A 14776-nucleotide genomic window follows, 5' to 3' on the forward strand; every position below is an offset into this window, starting at 1 on the left:
TTAAGTAGTGTTAGTTAAGAGTTATTAAAAGTTTTAATTTCCAATGCTTTGGATGCACAAATTTTAAAATTAATTTTCCCATTCAATTTATTTCAATACAACTCTTTTCATATTGTGAAAATTTAACTACTTTTGTCTGTTTACTGACACTTAAATGTATTCTTGAAAATGCATATTGTTAGCATTTAAATTACATTCTCAATCTTAACAAGCCATCATAATGCACCTTTTCCACAGATTAACATATTTAGGTCTTCTCTCCACAATCCAAATTTTTTTTTCCCCCCCAAAAGAGATGTGAACAAATGGCTAGTGAATAATGAACTATGAAATCTCAAAGACTCCACAAGTATTTAAGTTTTGAGGGCAAGAAAAAGTCATTATCTTTATTGGTGGCAGGTGATATTAGAGAAAAAAAAGAATAGGCCTCCTCAGGCATATATATATGTATTTATATATATGTATATTACTGCCATTCATTGACTTGCTAATGAATGTGAAAAATTGTGCTTTATTTGGTTAGATGATGTCATCTGAGCCTGTCACAATAACATTAAAAAACATATCAGAGGACTACCACCCACTCTGATACTGTTATTTCTGATAAGAGATCATAAGTTTTTCTGAGCATAAATGCTCTTTAATAATCCAACTCTTGCTGGCCAGTGTGATCCTGCTGTAGGAGTGCCTATCCCTAAGGCTCTAAATCCTGTGATGGAAAGTGTAGTACCAAGTGGTACAGGAGGATTAGAACAGTGTTAGTATGTCTCTTCCCTCAGTAGGATTACTGGGCTTCAACTTCTTTCCCGAAACAAGGACGAAGGTATGCAGTTAGAAGAGTAGGGAGAGCAGAGGAATAGGTACTGCACGCTCCCTCTTCCCCAGTCCCAAAATGTGTACCTGCAGTGCTCCTCTGCTGCTGAAGTAGAGAAGCTCTCTGAGCATCCCTGGTTTAGTGTTGGGGTAAAAAAACAGACTTAAAAAGTTTGTTTAGCACTAGGCTATTCCTAGTACAGAATTCATATAGGTAGTTAGCATAGAACGGATACTGTTCTCAAAAGTTCACATTTCTCATTTATAAATCTACTGTGATCCTATAAAAATGAGCTCTCAGGCAAATAGAAAAAGGGGACAATTTCACATGTATTTGTAGAGAGTCTGATTTTTAGAGGGGAACTTATCTTTTCTTGCCTATTCAGGAGAAGAGCTGGTCAGGTTATTAATTCTGTAAAGCTTGTTTTGTGTCATTGCACAGCAGGGTCATGGAGGAGTATCTGAGCATCAGTAACTTACTCAGATTCATTAGAAATTCCAGCCCACGAGGTGACTCTCTTGAAGACTATCAGGGAAAAAACTGTGCTACCTTGGAGTCATACGAGGTGCAGATTCCTCTTTCCCACTGATTTCCGAGGAGATTTTTTGAGCATGATGTTCAGTGTATAGTTTAGCTTGTGGGGAGAGTTGCACTTTAGGCAATTATATAGTAGTTTTATTTCAAGTGGGCTTGTTTTTCATGGTGGTTTATACAGGTTACTTGTGTAATGTACACATTACATTAATTCACAATGTTTTAATGTTCTCTTTGCAAAATGAAGGTAAGTGTTTACCTTCCAGGAAAAGTTTTCTAATCACAATGTGAATGTGTGGTTAGATTTGATTTTACTGTTTTAATATAAAATCTTTTATAATTTTTTTTAGCAACTGCTTAATAACCTGACAGTCTCCATCAGAGACAGTATCTTGTATGGATTTGTGTTAGAAATTATTCTTCTTTTAGCTTATCAAATTCTATCTGATTTGAGATACTGGAAGATTAACAGGTGTCTGCTAGATATTTAATAAGCACATTTAAGGTTGTTAAAGAATTTCTATGTTAGAATATATGGGAAAGCTTAAACCAGGACCTGTTAGAAAAGTTTTTCTTTCTTTTTTTTTTTTTTAAAGGTAGCTTCAGGATTTCCATCTTAAGGAAAAAAAAAAAAGAAAAAAAAAAAGAAAAAAGGGAGGGGAGTAGACATGACAGAGTGCAACAGAACCAAATGTCAGATATTCCTTACAGTAGTCTCATGAACTTGATGTAATGCAAGAAAAGGCATGAGTTTTTCTTGTAGACATATTATATGGCAAAATATTTATGAATTTATATAAATTTTCTGATGGGTGGAAATGAACCTGACATTTGCTTTTGAGGAAAATATCTGTTTATTACACTTCCGTTTACCTCTTTACTGCATCAAAATCATTTTACATAATGCTTTATTCCTACACCCAGTCAATGCTTTTAATGTTGCTATAGTAATTATTTTAGCTTTAGTATTAGGAGGAATTCAATATTTATGTTGTAGCTGTCTCTGGAAAAGTTTCCGGTTATGTAGCGAACCTTTGAAGAGCCTAAACTAACTCTCACAGTTCTTGTATAGGTAAGGGAGAGAGTTTCTTATCTTTGTGGGATGATTCCATCTAAAGTTAGATGGGGTGCACTGTTCATGGATGTCCCTGTCTTTCTTAATCATATACCATGGACTCAGTGCATGAATTCTAGAAAACCAAATTTAAAGGTAGACAAATGCCATTCATGCAAAAAAGCAACAGAGTTGCTATAAAAGGGTTCCAATCTGACAATCAGGAAGGAACCTGGAAGACAAACGAAAATAAGTGTGGCATACTGAATGCTTGAGCCATAGTCACAAACTCTTTCTACTTACTTACCATATAAATCCTGTACTAGAATTCCACTGCTGGGAAGCAATGGATTTAATTAAACATACAGCAGATAAAATCTACTATGGGCAGAAGATGGATTTAGACTCGCTCTATAGAAATTAAAAAAGAAGGTACTAGATATGAAAAAATGTCTTTGTGCTTGCACACTTGTTTGTATGTGCCTGTTCTGCTTATGGGCTATAATACCTGCATCAAAATGGGAACTCATCCTGGTTTTGACATCCCAACATTCTTCTTAGTCGGAAAGCAAAGGGTGTATATATGCATCTTTGTCTCTTTCATTTCTGGACTGCTGTGTAGAATAATTTTAATGATACAGGTGCTATAGCATGTCTTTTTACATTTTATCCCTACCTGGAATTACTAATGTTTGTCTTGAACATTATAGATAAGGGTGATTTCTTTCAGGATTATGACTTAATTTAAAAAGCATTCAATAGTAATAAGTATACTCTTAAAAATCATGTTTCCATGGTCATATTTCCATGGTCAATATTTACTTACAATATATGGAAAAAAATATACATGCAATTACAAATATTTTAATAGAACCTAGGCCTTGAGTATAGTGCATTTACCTGAAGCTTGGTATTTGCTGCTTCCAAACAAATGAGTAGTAATAACTGTATTATGTGATTTGATTTCTTGAGAAGCTCAGTTTATCCAGGAGGATTTTCCAAAGCTTTTCATTGGCTTTTAAACTATGGAACTTGAGAAATATTTTTGAGGAGAAAAGCTCCCTTGGTGATTTCAACTGTTATGACTCTAAATTATAAGATGTATCAGTTCCTACAATTTCTCAAAGTCTATATTTTACTGTTTAAATGGGTGGGTTTTTCCCTTTGGTATTTGTAGATGTAGGAGGTATTATGAACAGAGGTTCATATTCCTATAGCATAGCATAAAAGCAGTAATTGCCAACTGACCATTACTTTGCATGAAAAATATTCTCAAGTTCTTTTGTTAATATGAAAACTAATTCCAGATATCCTGAAAAACACGTCATTTTTTTCTTTCTATTCTGCAGTTTCCTTCTAAATATAAGGTCAGTTATTTCTTTTCTTCAGCAGATAGGTTCTTGTACTACTGTTGTGTGTGCTTGTTTCTTAATGATTTTGAAAGTATTGCTTTTCAGAGACTTTCATATTTTCACCAAACTTTGGTATTGTGTTTTTATTACATGTTTATTTATTTAGATGCTTACTGTTCGTTATTAGAGGAAAAATAGTAACTTTGTGCAATATTCCAGGCACTCTTAATCTTAAAATTATGTGAATAAGCAAATTATTATATTAAATTATTAGAAAAGATGTATAAGTACCATAGTAGAGAGCTTACTTCCTCTTGAAAAAGTGATTATGAATCAGAAGTATATTGATGTACCTCAACCATGTTACCACTGTTAAGAAGAAAAATTGAAGCAGATTTCTTTACATTAGCAGACAATACCATATCATTTGGGACCCTAACATGTGTCTCTTTTAATTGTTGGAACATGCAAATAAAAATGAATAAATTTATTATTTTGTATTTTATTTGAATTCTATGCTTTGTATTCCCATTTTTTTCTCATTGAAAGTGTTATGATGGAATCATGTGGGTTTTGTTTAGTTAAACAGTAGTTCATTTGTTATAGATAATTTTACAAAAAACATATTGAGACAAACATTCCTGCAAACAAAATTAATAAAAACATAGTGCTTCATAAAACCATAGGAAGACAAAATCTCTGGCCTTTTTGTTTGGTTTTGGAGAAATTCACCAGCTTTTACAGTGGAATCTATAATGTTTTTATGAATAACTCTTAAACAAAGACTAATAGTTATAATCCTAAGATGGTTCAATAATAATCAGGAATTCTTCATCTCTCTTTATATAACTAAATTGCTGGGAAATCATAACCAAATCCTTAGCTGATACATAACAAAATGGTTTATATTCAAGGGATTGTTTACTTTGTAAGATGATTCATCATCTCTTCTAAGCCTTTAATAATTATGAAGTCTGAAATTTTTTATTTTCCATGGTTTCTCTCTCACATAAGAATAATCTGTTTCTTCATACTCATAACTACGGTAAACCTGGATTTGTGTAATTCAGTCTTGTGACCAAATCACAATGGACTGTACACTTGAAGTTTTCATATGATTCTGAGGATTCATATAGTTCATAAATTTTACAATATTTTTAGACTTGATCCATTTCAATATTTGAATTCTAGTGAGGAGGTCACTTATTTAATTCAAGTAAAAAAAAGTTGGTATATATGTGGGTATGAATATGTATGTACACATATATATGCATAGCTGTCCATGTGTCATACCTAAAAGATGTGTTACCAATATGACTTCAGCAGTCAGGTTCTTCTGCTAAGGGTGGTAAGGCTTTCTGTGAACACCTCCCTATTTGTGTGAGTGTTCTGCGTAAATAGTTCCAAAATTATTTTGTGCAGAACATCAGTGTCTTAGAATTTCTACCAGCCCTTTTTTCTCCTTTCAGTTTGGGAAGTCTAAGATCATCAAGCTTTGCTTTGAGAGAGAAATGTCTTTCTGTCTGTTAAGAATATGGGTACAGGCTTTATATTAAGACCAATATAATGCTCTATCAACAAACAAAGGTAAAAAGCACAGGAGAGAGAAAACTTTCTTGTTGAGATTTCTATGACACTTCACACATATGTTCTTATGTGTTACATTTAAGATTGTGTACATTTTATCATTTGTATGGCAAAGGTTTTTCATATCCGTTTAAGGCATTATGAAATACTGCTAATGCATTTGAGTATATAACATTTTTATTGTCTGACTTTAATCACTGAGGTTTTACGCAAATGTAGAATGGAAATGTTACATGCAAGGAAGAGTTTGTCATAATTTCATGTTAAGCAAGTTATTGACAATTTTTATTTTTCTTGGGAATGGTATCAAAGCACAGGCCTGTTTTACCAAGAGCTTTTGCAAGATTAGTTTTTGGCTGAAGCAATCTATGTGGTGTTATATAGAGTCCCACTCTACCAGCCAGTTGATCATGGGTCACAAAAATACATGTATGGGAAGTTGGGGTTAGTTAGACTGCTGTAATGGGAGCTCTCAAATAAAAACCTTAATGGAAATAAGTTGTGAGAGACTGAGTGCAGCCTTTCATTTAGTAAAGGTTTTAGCTTTGGCTTCTCTCTCAGGTTCTCTCTTAATATCAAAGAAATTGGCACGGTACTCTGGAAAAATACAAGGAGATTTAATTAGTGGATGTATTGGGATTACCCTGGGCTGGTATTGCATTGTACTTTTTAGGTTTTCAAATTCTCTTTAAGATTGATGTAAAAGCCCAGTGAAAAGTTTATAGAGTCATATTAAGCACTAGACCTTTCTGAAAGGTACAGTGCGTTCCCCAAAACATTTCAGCTAAGGTTCCTAAAACACAGAAGCACATTTAACATTCAGTGAGCATTTCTGTGAGTACAAAAGAACTCTTACACATTGAATCAGAGTCTTAAAGAAAACATTTAAAAGTTTAGTGGCAACCATGTATAGATGCTTGCCAGTTAAGTACAGAAACTCAAGCATCAAAAGCATCAGCATCGTTTATCCTGTTGCATCTCCTGCATTTATTCCAATGATTGCTTTAAAGGGTGTATCAGTTGTCTAATAAGTAAACAATAACCTTCTCAAAGAAAAAGCTCTTGATCTGTGTTTTTGAAGTTCTTGACAAAATTAGTGTGAAGTGGTGTCCAAGTATGAGAAATAAAAATATAGATATAGGCATATCATGAAGTTGTAAGATATCCAAGTCTCAGAGTGAACTTGGGTGTCAGGGTCTTTTTCAGCTGGTTAAGGGAAATATAAAAATTCCTAAAAATTAAAATCTTTCAGGGCCATATGAGAGTTTGGTACGCAGGGGTTTCTTTTCTCTCTTTGGGCTAAGAACAAAAGATCCATCACTTTTGACAGAGGATGGCCAATGGCCAATTAGAAAAAAGGGAAAACCCCTTTTCAGAGAAAAGAAACCTTTTTAGGCAAAAGTGAATATATTAAGCTTATCTGAAAAAGGTGGGATTTTGTAAACCCAAGTGGTCTTTTCTCCCCAAAGAACTCAGTGTGAGACTAAACCCAGCGCACTGAATAAACTCTTTCTTTTTGTTTCATAAGTTTTTGCCATCTTTCTAAATTCAAGGGAAAAACTTTTCTCACAGAAGGATATTTATCAGAAGTAAAATTTTAGATAGTTAAATGAGGTGTAAGGAAAAATGAACAACTAAAATAAAGTTACTGCAAACTGTCTAGATTTTAGGTCTAATTTATTAGATTTCAAAACAAATTTTTATTTGCTTATTTGTAAATTGTGTGATGCCTGCTAATGGTTTCATCTTTCCCTCTCCAGTGGAACTACAGAGATAATGCCATGTCTGGTTTCATATTAAAAAAAAAAACAAAAAAAACCAAAGGCAAAACAGGCCCAAAAGGTTCCCCCTAAAAGCTAAACAAAATAAAAAACTGATTAATATTTCTTTGGGGTTTTTCTTTGTTGTTTTTAAAAATCAATTTTTGATGAGTATTACAGACAAATTTTTTTTGTGCATTTACATTCTGCCTTTTTTTTTTTTTGATTAAAAAAGTTAAAACCCACACATGCAAATTGAATTTTAATTCTGATATAAGGGGAAAGATACCATGCTGCCCTTACTGAAAAGTAGAGCACATACAAATACTGAATAATTTACTTGGTTTCCTTAGAAAAAACCAATCATTTCATGATTGTAGCAACATCAGCAGTATGTCTTTAGTTTTTTTTTCATATTTTGTAGCCACATGCAAGCTTCTGTCATGGACTTTATTATCATTGAACATACATAAAAACAGTTTTCTGGGTTTATTTAGTGTACAGGGATGATGATCACCTACGCTACATGTGGCCATTTTCTGTGTCAAAATTATTCTTTTCTTGTGTATGTTTTATATCTTCATATGTAAAAGGCAGTGTACAATACCTGACCCTAATACCTATTTGAATTGTAGATAATTTTAAAAAATAGAATAACTTCATATTGGCTATGCTTGCACTAAATAAATAAAGGCACTGATTACTTGGATTTTCTTTAAGTCAGCTATTTCAAAATGTATTTTAAGTACATACTTTGAAAATCATATGACAAAAAGTATGTTTATAGATGGCTGAGCTTTTTGTTCACAGCAGTGTGAAAAAAGGAGTGGATACAACTGTTGAACAACTGAAAATGATAAGCAAATTTGACGATTTAATTCATACACTAGTGGAGCCTAAAAGGTTTTAAAACAACAGAAATTTCACCAGCTTTAGTGATTCATAGGCTTATTTTTGTTATACAGGTTGGTCATGTAGTTGGCAGTTTTCCTTTTGCATGACTCCTGTAAATTATTGTACTCTACTAGCTGAGTGAAAAGCTATTCCAGTTTTGTGAAAGAATATGACAATATCACTTCAGAAGATTAAAACAATTACAAACTACGCATGTGTACAATTTCTCCACAACTTATTGTACAATTTATTTTTTTCCTGTGGACATAGCTCTCAAAGCAAAGGTGCTACTGATGTGATGTAATTTAAATGTGCTATTGTTGTGATGCAGTTTAGAACTTTAACTCTGCGTAAAATGTGCTTTTTGCACAATTGTATTTCTTCATGGAACAGTGATTTCCGAGCACTGCATCCTGGTTTATACATACTAAAATGTAGTGTGTTTGGTCTGGAGTATGACATAAAGCATATCTTTGTTATGCGGCACTTTCTAAAATAACACTGATTGCAGAATTCCCTTTAGTCACTTAGTGTCAAGTTTAACAAAATTCTTACTTAGCATCGACTGTTTTCCTTTCAAGTGTTTTGACAGAAGTCATCCCTGTTAAGTGCTTTCCGAACTGGGCTCCGGTAGCTTGTCTGTAACCTGATCTGTGTTTTGTTTCAGTGTGTTGTCTGCTGACCTAGAGAACACATGCATTAGCTGCATTGATCAGTGCACCTCACATCTCATCATTTAGGAGACAATTAATACTGCGTTGTAAAGACTCCCCAGAGCATTTTCTTAGAGCTGGATTGCTTTACGCAGAAACCACAGGAGCAAAAGGAGGAGGGAGCCAAGTAGGAAAAAGAAAAAAGGCATTAAGAAAGCTTTGTCTAGAAACCAAGTTCCTTTTGCTTTGGTGACTTTCACTCATGTCATTCAAACACCCTTTTCTGATGGGGCACTTGGAAAAGAAAATTGACTGTATTTTGAAGTTGATTTGTTGAAAGGACACTATTAGAGGTCACATAAATATTCTAAAATGTTCCTCTTGAGAAATATGCATTTGATTGTGATACTTGTATAACTTGCTGTTAAAAGTGTAATAATTTTAACTTTATATTTTTTTCAAAGATTATTAAACTGACACCTTTTCAAATATTGACATGTTTTAATCCTAAATTTATTTATTTTTAAATAACATACTTAGTAGAGAAGAAAAAGTTTTTCTTATTGTCATTTTTGCTGTAGTGTTTCTTCCAAATTGTTAAATTTCAGGCTACCTGATACTTAAGATAAAAGACAGATTTTAAGTATACATGAATATGTTAAGTTAACAAGGAGGTAGGGCTCTTAGTGTGGTCCTTCACCTTTTAGTAATAAAATATTTAATATTAGAGATCATCCATAGAAGCAGGTGAGAAACAATAAACCCCAAATTTTTCTTGCAGATTACTAGGGTTACCATACTATTCGCTGTTAAAGACTATGTTGCACTGTTGTAACGAGTGTATCTTCAGATATGCTTAGGATAACAGTTGATTATACAGACATAAAATTTATAAAAGGGGAATTTTAGGGAGAAGGTTGCTTACCACCCTGGCACATTAATCTATGATGCCAACTAACATGTTGTGAACTTCAGAAATTGTTGCAAATTTGTTAGTATTTACATTACATTGTAATTTTCATCTTTTTAGGTAGAGTGAATGAATTTTATGTGAGGAAAGATTCATTTGTAGTCTTGTCAATAGTATTTACTAGATGTATGTCAAACAACAAAAATGACAATATTTGTTTTGTGGTAATTCCTTGGCTCAGATTTGCTATTTTGCTCCCTCTCCCAATAGTCTTGAAGCAAAATGTGCACTGACATTGAATAGAGATATGTATCTGGCATATCCTTGCAGCGCAGTAATATCTTGATAGTTCATGTTATAATTTTCTTCTGTTAGTAGAACTGTTTACTGGTATTTGAAGGCAACGATGAGGCAATAAAAATAATTAAATTTCATATATTGTAAGTGTAAAAAATGTGTTTGTGGAAGTATGTATTACATGAAATTTCAAAGTGGTTCTACTTGGACATCTAGGCTGTCTTGTGTTGGTATTCCTGCAGAATAAAAGTGGAAGCTACAATATTCCCTTTAAGTTTTTTTTTGTTTGGTTTGGGGGTTTTTTTGTTGGTTTTGTTTTTTTTGGGTTTTTTTTGGAGGTTGGTTTTTTTCCCAGCTCCTGTTAGATCCTGTTTTCCAAATCAAAACTGATTTTCTGGAACCTATTCAAGTGGTTTGATATGTGGAATACAGAACATGGATTTTTCTCAGTGAAATGTCATACTTTTATCCTTAGGATCAATACTGGGGAGTGGACGTTATATTCTTTCTCTAGTGAGGATGTATCAAGCTGTAATCCAATATGTAAAAAAGTCTTTTTTTGCTATACAGTGAAGCCATACATAATCATCCACAAACAGTCTCATCACAAAAAAATCAAGGAAGTGTTTTTCCACAGTTCTGCATCCGTCTTTAGACATCCTGTAGATGTTTTTAATTAAGAAATCAATAAAAAAGAATTGGTGTGGGCTTTTTTTGTAGTACAAACAGAACACTTTCAGTTTGGAAAAAGGTTATGCATGGTCTAACTGATATTATCGAGGCTGACTTGGAAAGTTAGAATTTTTAGGATCTACACAAATAGGAGTTGTTTAAAATATCTTCACATCATCATGTGATCTTTTGGAAGTCTCTGCATTCATTTATATGTTTACTGAGGTATTGCTGGTTGGTTTACTAAGGTTGCTACAAATGCCATCTTTGTGGCCTAATTGAAGCAGTTTGTAGGATCTTGAAGAATCCTCGTCATTCAGATTAACTTTTGTATTTGCAGGTACTACAGAGCGGGTGTGTCTGATCCAGGGAACGGTGGAAGCACTAAATGCAGTTCATGGCTTCATTGCAGAGAAGATTCGAGAAATGCCTCAGAATGTGGCGAAGACAGAGCCTGTCAGCATTCTACAGCCTCAGACCACTGTTAATCCAGACCGCATCAAACAAGTGAGTTTTTGGTTGGGAATAGAGTCACAGCAGCTCCTTAGAAGTCTTAAAACTTTAGGGCTGCAAGGGGTCAACATAACATGTTCTTTAAAAAAATGTTGTTTTACACTCTAGTAACCTGCTGGTACTCTTTTTCCTTGTACTTATATGTTCCCTGTTTTTCAGCAGTTCTTTTAGACAGTGTTTTATAAGTTTCAATGCCATGCTCTAATGTTTTTCTTTACTGTATAAGGTGATAATACACTTACAGGTTTTAGTTAAAGATTGCTGAATTTTAATCTTAAATGATGAACCTCTGTAAATCATTAGTGTTACTAAAAAATCACAGATTAACTGAATGTTTCCTACTTTTGTGTATATAAATAAAAACAAAAATGTTAATTTTTTTTTTAGACCCTAAATTAGATACTTTAAAATCTGAGCTATAAAAACTTGAGATGTTTTCTACAATTATATTTTGTGTTATTTTTGACACCTTTTTACCTATTTCACACTGACTTCTTTCAAAATTTTTGGACAATGCAAAATGTATTTGCAAGGTATTTTTGGCCTAGTATTCTTTATTCTTTAATTTCTGTAAAAACTTTAATTAAAAAAACTTTGGTCTGTAAGAAGAATGGGAAATATGCATCATACAGGGTTTTAAAATATTTTCTATTGTATCGAATAAGAAAAGGATGAAGAAAGAAATGAGTGAACATTAGTAAAATTTTGTCTTGTCTCTCTGTCCTATATAGGATAGATTTTAGTTTCTTATCTCTCCTATGTGGGAAAAGATTGTTTTGTCCTTCACACTAGCAAGATTCAGTTTCTTGTAATTTGGTAACTGTGTGCAATTACTTTACCTTGTATATAGTGACATACACAAAATACTTATATGAAGATGTGTTTGAAAGGGATGAGTTTGGAACAGACTACTTTAGATGGATGAAGCTATGCATAAGCCATTGATGATTTTTAATATTTACTATTATATTATTTTTTCTGTATACAATAATTTTACATAAAAATTACTCAAGATAATTTATAAGAAAAAACTAAAAAAGAAAGCCCCAATTCTATAGGATTAGTTTCTCAATTATTAGACATGAAAATGATTATGCCTGAAAGAGAGAAAAACTTGAAGTGAACTATATTTTAAGTGGCTTTTCTGCTAGTAAAATATTAGATTTTATGCCAATACTTTTTAACCCAGTGGGAAATGAATATTCTCTATTACAATAAAAGGTGCTTTTCCCCTTAACCATGAAATAAAGCTAATTTTTAAATAAGCCAGTAAGATCCTGAGAAACTAGATGACAGAGCTATTTAGTGACATGTCTAAATACTTCCTCTCTTGTACCTAAAGATGATTATCTTGTCCTCCACAGTTTCCTTCAGAAAATGTAGTTGCAAAGTTGTTGAGGTTGGTTTTTTTTTATTTTGGGTGTTTGTTTTTATTGGTTGGTTGGTTTGGTTTGGTTGGTTGTTACTGGTTTGGGGCTTTTTTATTTGGATTTTTTTTGTTTGTTTGCGGGTTTCTGTTTGGTTTTGGTTTTTTTTTGGTTGGTTGGTTTGGTTTTGGGTTCTTTTAAGCTTGGTTGGTTTGGGGTTTGATGGTTTGAAATGTTAAGTTCAATTAAATTCTGGAGGGATGGATTAGTGAGCACAGGCACTGCTAAAGAAGTTAAGATAGAATAAAGTACAATGTATATTAGCTCTACATCTTAAAATTTAAATCTATTACTTGTATACATACAGGTGCATAATAATGTAACTACAAATATTTGGGGATATACATGTGCATATGTTAAACAGTTTTAACCACAATGAATTGTTTAACTTCTCTTTTATTGAAGCAACATCTATTCATGATAAACTAATACGTTATAAATATTGACTCAATAAATCCAAAATTCTTTATTTTTACCAAGAATTGAAATTATTAGGTAGAGTTTACAGTGAATTAGTCTGTCCTCCAGTGTCAGAATATACCATATCTTAGTGAAAGACATAATAGCTTAATTTAAATATTTAAAAGGATAATATTTTATAACAGGTTATGATGATTTATAACTCCAGTGTTGTTATTTTTTTTAATAGCAGACAGATCACAATTTTACTAAAATGATCAGTATGATGTCTAATAAAAGTAACTTAGAATTTTTTTTAAAAATAAACCTTATTAATTGCAATTTCTTCTTTTATACAAACTTCTACATGGTTCTTCCTGTCTCAGAATGTTAACCAAGAACACTGACACATGAAGTATTACACAATTTGAGATGGAGAGTTGATTTGAAATAATAAATTTTATCTTCATTTAGGAACTCTGAAGATGTTTCTACTAAAAAGCAAAGGTAGTTTTCTCCCCATGAAAGAAGATACCAGTAGTTGAAGCCTTGCGATGCCACCCATGTCTATATGAGCATGCATCTCTCATTTCTCTATTGGTATTTCTTTGTCTTGGGCTGCTTTATACCAACACTCACCTTAGAGAAAAGAGCTAAGAAAGAAAATACCTCCTGGCTATAGATTCGATGAAGAAAGGTGGTTGGTAAAACCTTTGCTGACTGCTTGAGTTTCAGCACTTTCTGTCTTCAAGAAAGGCATGGGACATACAGAGGCTGAGTCTGGCCTGGAATTTCTCCTTACTAGTAGAAGTAACTATCTGAACATTCTGTCTCTTTAACTTACGCTTTTTCAGCTTCAGAAGATTTGCAAGCAAGTCTGTGTGGTTCCTTTTGAGCCTTCTCCAGTGAGTTTTTCTGTATCTCCTAATCCTATGGACTTATCAGTAGATACTGGGTAGTTGTCTTCTCCAAGTAGGTGTGACAGATGTTTAATCGACAAATGTTTGCATCTTTATCTCTACACAACATAGACAATCTCTTCATAGATGTCAACCATCTGTTATTTCTGAGCATCATCCAACAATAACCGATTCCTGTGCCCTTTTACTTCCCAGAAACTGCTGTGAGCTTCTAACTTCTCTTTTCTCTCTTTATTAATTGCAGTGTCATACCAACTCTTTCAAACCACATTGTAACTCAGGGGTTACAAACCACATTCTATTCATAAATGATCATGAGCCTGAGTTTTTTTGTCTTTTTAATTAGCGTGCAAAGCTTTAAATTTCACCTCTAAATTAATAGCAGCTCTTATTAACAATTGAAAGGTCTACTTAAATTGGTCTTATCACATCACTTTCTTCAGAAACTATTACAGCTTCTTTGCAGGTTAGTTGAATTTTCCTTCCAGCTTTCAGTTGTTTTACAGGTAGCAGGTGTTGTAGCAGCCTGTCCAGGAAGCACATGGAAGCAGAGACAGCCATTGCAGAACTGTGCATTACATGGAAGGAAAGACAACTTATCTTAAAGATAACTCTGCTTCAAACAGGAGTTTACACTCTTTGGCCTTCTTAGATCCCTTCAAACCTGAATCATTCTTTGATTCTATGAAATTTTTCTACGTTATCAAAGCATAGAAAAGGATTTAGAATTTCTTCTTTGAAAATCTAGAGTAAATCCTTCACATATAGAACTTCCAATTAAAGTTTTCATTGGAACCAGTTTCACTTCAGCTTTTTCAGTAGATAATTAGTGTCTCATAAGCTAAATTTCTGTTTATTAGTCATGGTCTCAGACATTTCAGTCAAAATCTGCAGAAGTGAATATCAGAAGTCAGATTTGTAATTTCATGTTCCACTACTGAAAACAACTACTTTTACTTCAGAAATGTTGATCAACAACAACAAAAAAGA

The 14776-nt window shown here is 33.0% G+C and overlaps 1 protein-coding gene across 3 annotated transcripts in view; it reads left to right on the forward strand.

The window, feature by feature from the left end:
* The window catches only part of NOVA1 (NOVA alternative splicing regulator 1), a 142745-nt gene that overhangs the window by 97832 nt on the left and 30137 nt on the right, over positions 1-14776 (forward strand). For all 3 annotated transcript variants that reach the window (XM_051806278.1, XM_051806277.1, XM_051806276.1), the window contains one exon: positions 10868-11034. In XM_051806278.1, the coding sequence (XP_051662238.1) occupies positions 10868-11034 (167 nt within the window). The remainder of the gene's footprint in view (positions 1-10867; positions 11035-14776) is intronic.

This window comes from Manacus candei, unplaced genomic scaffold, assembly GCF_025592945.1.
Source record: "Manacus candei isolate 608988 ecotype Guabito, Panama unplaced genomic scaffold, ASM2559294v1 h1tg000067l, whole genome shotgun sequence".
NCBI classification, from domain to species: domain Eukaryota; kingdom Metazoa; phylum Chordata; class Aves; order Passeriformes; family Pipridae; genus Manacus; species Manacus candei.